The following is a 9,499-nucleotide window of genomic DNA, read 5'->3' as shown; positions in this document are numbered from 1 at the left end:
AACTGTCTCATTAGGTTGTTAAAAACCTTTACTGAAAAAACTCAATTGTTCAAGCAAATACGATAGTATTAATTGGGTGTTTCACCTCAAATGAAAAAAAAAAAGTGCAGAGTCATGACAAAGATAAAGTGAAAAAAAGTGTTCGTTATAGTTTACTCGCATATTAATGCCTTTTTTTATTCATAGATTCAACACCTGAGGATACAACTTTTACCACTGTCACCAACACGACAGCCATTATGACCACTACTTTCACCAACACTACAGCCAATATGACCACTACTGTCACCAACACTACAGCCAATATGACCACTACTGTCACCAACACGACAGCCAATATCCCCGGTTCTGTCACCGCCACGACAACCCCTGTCACCAGCAATACAACAATTCCTAACATAGGTAAGGTATTTCATTAAGCTGCTGCCTTGTATTCCCAGATTCCTGGTAGATATGGTGTGAAACTTTTTTGTAGTGTCAACTGGAAAATGTTTGCAACACGTTTCGTACAGATGCTTCAAAATGTTAATTAAAAAATTCAATTGTTGAAACCAACCAAATCCCTGGGACATTTGTAAAATGTTTTAAATCCAATCAATTTCAAAAATCAGCTTTTGTTTTTTTTTTTGTCTCAATTCTGTCTGTTCTCAATATATTCTTAGAATTTAGCATTAGCAATAAAACTTAACAAACAGCAACACTGAGCTTTCTGAAAAGTGACAAACATAGACATCCCAAAATGAAAATAGGATATTTTGACACTTTTTCAAATATGACTTCCCAATTTAATATGGCAAACCAAACTTATTGATAATTATGACATCCCTACAGTCCGTTTTGAAGCAGAAGAAACTCTTTAAAACAGATGTTTAGGAGCACAGACATCTTATATTTATTTGAAAGGTTCTTTTAAAATATTTTAAATGAATTTTGAAATGATGATCATCTAACATCCCCCTCCCTCTCCCATCAGTGGGATTCACAGCTGTGGTAAAAAATCAGTCAGCTGTACAAGGTTTATGTGTCCAGGACTTACACATCCAGCACTGTCATAGGGATATGTACGTCCGGCTTTAAGTTTGCTGTAATTAAACCTTTACTTAAGAAACTGTCTCTTCACCCAGATGACTTGGTCAATGTAAACATATATCCAATCTTTCTTTGTTATCTAAAACTTTTAAGAAAGTAAATGCCAAACTAGTGTGTAGTTACTTAGTCCATAATGGACATTTTTAAGAGTTTCAACCTGGTTTTAGAGCTCTTCATTGTACCGAAAAAGCTGTGTCAAAAGTCATTAATGATATTCTTATGGCCTCAGAAAATGGTCGTGAATCTGATCTTGTCCTGTTAGATCTCAGTGCTGCATTTGATACGGTCCTTCATAATTGTTTTTTAGAAAGACTTTAGCATTTTGTTGTAATTGGGGGAACTGCATCAGGCTGGTTTAAATCTTTATTATCTTGCATTTGGATGTAATTAAATTAATCCAAGATAATAAAGTAAAACCCTTGGTGTTTTTTATGATCAGGAACTGTTGTTTAACAATTTTGCAATATCTGCAGGATATTGCAAAATTTTTTAATATCCTGTCCAAAGGTGATGCTTGTCCACACATTTGTTACTTTCAAGGCTAGACTATTGTCATTTTTTACCATCAGCAAGTCCACAATGGGTAGTTAAAGTCCTTTAGGTGATCCAAAATGCTGCTGCGTTTATTCTGAGATCAGATTTCTCCTATATTAGCCTCTCTTCATTGGCTTTCTGTTTAATGTAAAATATAATTAAAAATTCTTCTTCTCACATACAAAGCCTTAAATGGCCAAGCTCTTTCTTATATCAGAAATATGATTGTATCTTATGTTCCTAACAGAGCGCTTGCTCTCAATCTGCAGGTTTACTAGTGGTTCCTAGAATTCCTAAAAGTAGAATGGGAGGCAGATATTTTAGTTATCAGGCTCCTCTCCTGTTGGAATAACTATAACAAACTTATAGTTAGAGTTGCTTAGGTTACCCTGAGCTATCTCTATAGTTATGCTGCTATAGGCTTAGACTGCTGGAGGAAATTGCAACCACTTTTCTTGTTATAGTAGCTTCATATACAGTCTGTTCCCTTTTGGCTGTGACACCATCTCAGAGAGAAATACCAGCTGTGCTGTCATAATCAACACCTTTGTGTATAGATATTGGAGCTTGGCCTGTTTTTCGGTGTAGTCCTGTTGCTCACTGTCACTACATCCTTGCTTGGTATATAATATATGATATAATCAGCTGTTTTTTCCTTAGAGGAAAAATTAACCAATCTATGTTTATGATCTGGTTGAATTGTCTCTGTGCTGTAGAAATAAACTGAATTGAAATTGAATTGATCTTAAACATGAGTGTTAAATGTTAATAACTTAAATTGGATGTAACTTTTAATTTAAACCACTAGATGGTGGCAAAGTGCTTCCAATATTATCTGTGTGCTTCAATATGATAACACCTACAGCACCAAGTGTTATTGGAGAATATTAAGGTCCTAGATTTATTGAACATGCAAGCAACCTTTATTAATCCTGGAAGGGAGAACTACACTCTGCCGATTTCTGTCTGTTCTGATCAGGCAAAGGATATCCCTAATGACCTAAAACATACAAAGTAAAAATTGTAATTTACTTGTATGATAAAACTGTCAAATTAGGAAACAGAAAAAAATGTCTATTTAATCAGACAAAATTAGCTTAAAATAGCTTCCAAGTTTTTGAGGTATTTGAGTAATGTAGTTTTAGTATGTTCACCTTGTAATGTGATCATACATTTAATTAACAAGCACCTTTCAAGATCAGAGTATAATTCAACATGATACTAAATAAACAATAACAAGATAAATAACATAGCAAATAAATACAGAAAAAGAATTAAACATAAAACCACATCTCAACTGTTAAGATAGTGTCCATGCTTGCCATCTTATACATATGACCTAAATTAAAGAAATGTACTTACATTCATTAGATTGGATATGAAAGACGGAAACTAAAGAAAAAAATTTGATTTATATCAATGTGAGAGGTTTGCAGTGGATTTAATGTAGTGAAGGCATAAAGTACACATGAACAAAGTTTTTGGTAACACCGATCCCTATTTATTTACTGGATTGCTGATTGGCCATTGGAAGTACATGGTGCTGTGAATTCACCTGCCACCATATTGGTGCTCCCTGGAATGTAAGCAGTGTGCTACAGCATCAAACAAAGATTATGTTTCATCTTCTTTTGAAACAGAGATAAAGTCATTACTTTGACACTTGCTCTTTCATAGCATCAGTAGATTACTGTAATTTATAATAAAAAAAATAGGCACATAACATTACATATTCAGTATTGCAGTCCATACAGTCAATAAATCATGTAATATGATATTATACAAATACATCACAACATAATTAGTGTGTTAAAGGAGTATAATAATAACCAGACACTAAGAATATTACTCACGCACAAACATACACTAGCTTGTGATGTGCCAAAAGTACTAAATTGAGGATGTACTGTAATGTAAGATACATGTATTGATGATATTTCTATGTGATTACATATTACATTGTAGTCATTTTTATGGCGCTACTCCGTGAAAGTGGGGAGCACCAAGATGGTGGCAGGTGATTTCATTTTTTTCGGTCTATCAGCAAGCCACTGTATAAATAGAAATCAGTGGTTGGTACCCCTGGTTTCATGACTGAAAAACCTGCAATGATTACAAACAATGTTGAACATGAGCCCGATTGGTAAGCAGGTGCCTTCTGTAACTCAAAGCAACTTCTCTGATCTGTGTAGATCACAATTTCTATCAAAATCCTTTTTTTCTACAGCTGCAACTCTCACTGTCATAGCTTCAACAACTGCAGTAACTACACTTGTAACAAGTAAGGACTTCTATGTTAATGTTAATGCTCTGTATGTAGAATTCCAAAAAAATACACACATATCAACAAATGGTTTGATCCAGTCTACATTATGTCCTGTATAATAAGGAGGAAATTGAAGAGGGCATGTTTTAGATAAATGGCCATAACTGCGCTAGAATTGCCCAAAGTCCAGACCTAAGGACAAAGCTGGTAGAGCTGGTGACTCGGGGGCTAATAGAAATGTAGACAACACTGGTCAACGTCTCATTTTCTTTTAATTTTAAAGTTATGAAATGCTATATTGAATTGATGTGTTTTTTAACTACAGCAGTGAATATTGCTGCCTAAAATTATTCAAAATATTCAGAAAATCAGATTAAAAAGATTATTTAATGAATAATGTATTACAGTAAAATAACTTTTTAGTTGAAGCTATAATTTGCCTTATTATTGAAGGCCACTTCTACCCTTCTTGCACAAGTTTATTTAAAGTTAAAATCTTTTTAAATGTAAGTCTGATTAAAATTATTTACTCAGGTCTTAATAAATTATGAGGCCATTTTGAATCAGATCATAATTAATCAAACAAGAAGGATCAATTAAAGAAAATTGAACACATTGCAAAAACCCTTGACCTACAATAACCCTTATCTAATGATTTTGACACAGACAATAACTTTCTTTATATGCACTCTTTTCATGATTTAAATCCAAAAGACATAACTCAAGATTTGTGAAACGCTTAAGTACAACTTTAAAGCTGTTAGTTGATAAAGAAGGAAACATCTGAGATTGTGATATACTCATATCTAAACCTTGAAAATATTTTAGGTACAATGCTCCAAAATACAACAATGAACACGACGACCCCAGTTCCTTCGACTGTGCTTGAAACAACAAACAGTACTACCATTGCCTCCCCCGCTACTAACACAACAACTATGATCATTCCTACAATGTCCTCTAACATAACCCCACCTACAACCCCTATTGTAAAGGATACTACAATTCCCACCATATTTAACAGCACAACTAACCCCGGTGTTGACACCACAACCCAACATTTTACAAGCAGTACAGTTGCCACCCTCCTACTCAGTACTAATTCCACGACTACCACCTCTATTTCCCTGACAACTAATCTCAGTACATCAACATCTATCCCCTCAACAACGACTAAAACAACCAATCCAACTCAGCCTACAACCACAACCCAGCCAGCAACTACCACTTTTTTACCCACAACTAATACAACTAGCACTAATCCCACAACAAACTCGACTTCTGCCACCACAAAACGATCAACTCCAACCAGTACTACAACCACAACTACTTCTAATATCCCAACAACTACAACCACAACTACCACAACAACTACCAGTACAGCCACAAGTGCAACTACAAGTTCAACTGGAAGTGCAACTACTACATTCACTACTGTGACCACCCTTGGCACCTCACCTCCTACCACCACTCCTATTTCCACTACAACTGTGCTTGTAACAGGTAATGTTGATCTGACAAATCAACGTTTGTGTCTCGAGAATAAAAACAGATAAAATACCCTTTATATACAACAAAAAGAACCATGTACACCTTTTTAACTGTTTCTCAAAGTTCTCAAATGATTAATGACATGAAATCCTTAAAATTCCACTGTTTACTTTGAATATTTCCAGAAAGTAGTCTTTATTGGGACATGAGTTTTGAAAGGATTCCCTGTGTTTCTCAGTAAAAAAAAAACAGCATCAAAAAATTAATGATTGCTCTATTTTACAACAGGGATTGCTACTCCAATCTCAATTGAATTAGATAAGGAGTTTATACAAGCATATAAAAATAAGAGCAGCCAACCATACATTGACCTTAAATCAGATATTGATACAGTGGTAAGTATGTTTTGAGTTTTATATTGATTCAGTTTTGTATGTGTTTGTGCCTTAGTACTTGTTAAATCAACCACATCTATTTCCATAGCTGGTGGACCAGTATAAAGACATACCGGGATTTATTGATGCGTTTGTGACCGGCTTCAGGTACCTGGATTTTTACGGTTATCAAAAAAAAAAAAAACAATGCAGTCTTAATTCTCACATGCTTCTGCTCATGATTTTTGGTTTGATTTGTTTCACAGAGAAGGAAGTGTTATTGTAGACTTTATTGTCAGGACAACTGAATTTGATGACAGTCAAATTGCTGCGGCAAATGAAAAACTATTTACAGCCATGATCCCTATAGCCCCTGTTTTTAAAGACTCACTAGTTGTTCCAGAGAAAACAAGTAAGTTTACAGCTGTTGGTTTGTTTCAATTTGTATTTGTTTTTTGGAAATTGAAATCCTAGTAAATTTATTGGACTTTATTTGCAGGTGAAACACAAATGAACCTAGATCGGACACCCATTTACACTGGCGAAAGCATGACATTGACATGTGATCCTCCTGGTTACAATCTGGGAAATGATGTTAGATTTGAATGGAAATTTAATGGATTGGCAATTTCATCACGAAGGCATGAAATTTCTCCAAACCGACCATTCAAACTGAAAGTTACCAAAGTGATTCTTGCTGATGCTGGTACGTAAGTTAGTCAACACTATTTGAAAAACTGATAGATAAGAGGTTCTCATATGATTTAAATGTTAAAACTAATCTTTATATTAGTTTAAAACCTAATCTTCCATATGCTACCCCAACTCTATATACAGTATGTATTGGTTTGCTTAATACAATATAAACATTCTTGGTCATGTAAATTTCTTCTTATTATTATTTTTCTTATTAAACACTATAGACATTAGACCCCAAAAGGATGTCCTGTCTCCATATTTGAAGGTGTGTAAAACTTAATAGGTTGATAAATAAAACTTTTAACTTAAGTACACTTTTAAACAGTTAGGTATCACCGTCAGCTGAATGTAAAAATTTGACCATATTAAACATCTATCCAATAAATTAAGGTATTACAGTTCTGCAAGGTGGCTTTAATCTACTGTTTCTTTATTTTCTACTATCCAACAAATTGGATCATTGCTGTTCGTACAATTAATATTAATGTAATGACAGCTACAAGTATATAAGTATTTTGGTTCACCTACTAGCATTAAGACAAAGCTTATATCATATTTTGGTGACAAGGATTTGGCTTCCATGCACTGCTTACACATTTACTGTAAATATATATATATGTGTGTTTGCATATAGATATATGTGTGTATAATTGAATGCTAAAACTCAAAATTATACCTCTTCTTATTTTAGGAGAATATCAATGCACATTGAAGGGACGAGCAATTTCAGTCCACCAGTATAGGAGAGTGCAACCTGATCAAATCCAAGCAGCTCCCATTGTACAAGTTCAGCGTACAATGTTTGCTCAGTGTGACCAAGGGAAGACTGTAGCTCTTGAGTGTTGTGTCCAGTCCCCTTTCAAAGTAAAATGGTTTGCTGGTTCTAATTCTTTATCATCCAGTAAGTATTTACTGATGGAATAAAATAAACAATCTAATTAGTTTCAAGGATTGGATGTTGTTTTTGTTATGTTTAACACAATGTAAAATGTTTGCAGGTCCAAGTGAAAACCCAAACTGCATCATTTATCAACATCCCATGCAAAGCTGCACAGTAGAAAAGAAAGAAACATTTACATGCAAAGTAGAAAATCCAGTGGGTTTTGAAGATAAAACCACTCTGACCATCTTTTTGGATCGTAAGAGCATTGAAAAAAATGTCATATATTGATGCAGTGCTTATGATTTTTTTTTGCTCAGCTTGCTGTTTTGAACTTTCTAGCAATTATCTGCAATGATGATGAGTATGGGGCTGGAAGAACAGGTGACAGAGCAGAAGGAAAGTGTGAAGAAGGTCAAACGGGGGCCAAGATTGTAGAGTGTCTGGCATCAGGAAACTGGAAACTTGTAGAGGACAACTGCATTGTAGCCATAATCAATGAATTACAAATTGAGGCAGAGGTAGGTGATTTTAGACTGTTTTTCATGGAGGATTACCTAATCTACTGCTGTTTTATTTGCGCAACAATGAAAACCTTTAATTTTGCAACTGAAAAAAAACAAATTTCTTACCTTAGAGTACAGAATGATTCTCCAAGGCTGGTGGCTTGTGAAAATCTTTAAAACTATTTGGCAATTCTTTCACTTTTATTTCAAAATCATATCATGACCCAGCTCCTTTCCACAGTTCACCTTCGACAATATGATGGTCCCACGTGAAAAGAGCTTTAGGGTATTTTTTGGATCCGAGACAGTCCCTTTAAATACCACTAAGCCATCATGTTCTTGGCTCTCACCCCCTGAATAGATAAATAAATGGCCAGGTTAAATATCAATATGGAAAAATTCAAATTCAATAGACATATTGTGGCTGCTCAGTTATTACCAAGCTAGTTTTCATAAAGTGAAAACAGATGTTTATCTGTTCTTCAACCTTCGTGCATTATTTATACACATTTGTTTCTGTTTTACTTTTGTTCAGGATCTGAAAGAGCAAGAAATACCAGTATTCACAGGAAATTTAAGTAAAGCTGTACAGAAAGAAGAAAAACAAATCACCAAGTCATCCGCAACAATATCTGCTATTGTTAATATCTTAAATACAATTGCAAGTGTTTCAACAGATGTAAAAGAAGATGTCATGCAGGTATAGTAAATATTCTGTTCTCTAAACAACTTCTTTATCACCAGTAAGTGGATGTTTTTTTTTATTATTATGCTTATACTCATTACACGTCTCTTCTTCTACAGAATGTACTGGATACTGTTGATGTCATAATTAGTGATGATGCAAAGGATTCTTGGACTTTTCTGAATACAGATGAAAACCAAAATTCCAGCTCACTTTTGCTAGGTTCACTAGAAACGCTTTCTGAAAGGCTAAATGGAACATTTACATTACGTACCCAAAGGATTCAGCTTACAAGAACAACATTCAGAAACTCATTCAGTGAAGAGCTGAACTCCACAGTGTCAATAACAATCCCAGCAACAGGCCCCAAAGATATAGTTATCACCACAATTCTTTTTTCCTCTTTGAATAATGTTATGCCAACACGGACCTCTACGTTCAACGTTAGCCTTTTGAATTCCACCAGCAATGAAACTGACACTGAGAATGCCATCAACGCTGCTGTTCTTCTTGTCAAAATAGATGAAACAATTAAAAATGTTACCTTAAGTTACAACAAGCTCAATACAACCCTAAAACAAAATCCACAGTGCGTCTTCTGGAATTTTACACTCTTAGATGAAATTGGGGCTTGGGATGATGAGGGCTGTGAGTTTGTTTCTGACATAAATGACACTGTAACCTGCACCTGCAATCACCTTACATCTTTCTCAATTCTTATGTCAACTAGTATCCCTGAATCAATCAGAACATTATTGGATATAATGACATATATTGGAGTTGGGATATCAATGATCAGCCTTCTAATTTGCCTCGTTATTGAAGGAATTGTTTGGAGAGCCCTAACCAAAAATAGCACTGCTTTTATGCGCCATGTTGCCATTGTCAACACAGCGCTGTCCCTGCTGATTGCTGACATCTGCTTTATCATTGGAGCAGCTATCGCAAAGAACCCTAAAGAAAACCCAGATGAGG

The 9,499-nt window shown here is 34.8% G+C and overlaps 1 protein-coding gene across 1 annotated transcript in view; it reads left to right on the top strand.

Annotated features, from left to right (window-relative positions):
- Nucleotides 1–272: 272 nt before the first annotated feature.
- LOC107104248 (adhesion G protein-coupled receptor F5-like) overlaps nt 273–9,499 on the top strand; it is a 19,759-nt gene continuing 10,532 nt past the window's right edge. Inside the window, exons 1-5 of the mRNA XM_015404209.1 lie at nt 273–402; nt 7,452–7,592; nt 7,676–7,854; nt 8,375–8,539; nt 8,644–9,489. Of these exons, the coding sequence (XP_015259695.1) occupies nt 273–402; nt 7,452–7,592; nt 7,676–7,854; nt 8,375–8,539; nt 8,644–9,489 (1,461 nt within the window). The remainder of the gene's footprint in view (nt 403–7,451; nt 7,593–7,675; nt 7,855–8,374; nt 8,540–8,643; nt 9,490–9,499) is intronic.

The sequence above is a fragment of the Cyprinodon variegatus genome, unplaced genomic scaffold (genome assembly GCF_000732505.1).
Source record: "Cyprinodon variegatus isolate N-32 unplaced genomic scaffold, C_variegatus-1.0 Scaffold1666, whole genome shotgun sequence".
Classification (NCBI taxonomy): domain Eukaryota; kingdom Metazoa; phylum Chordata; class Actinopteri; order Cyprinodontiformes; family Cyprinodontidae; genus Cyprinodon; species Cyprinodon variegatus.
Note: the sequence above shows the minus strand (reverse complement) of the source record. Positions and strands in the feature narration are given on the sequence as shown.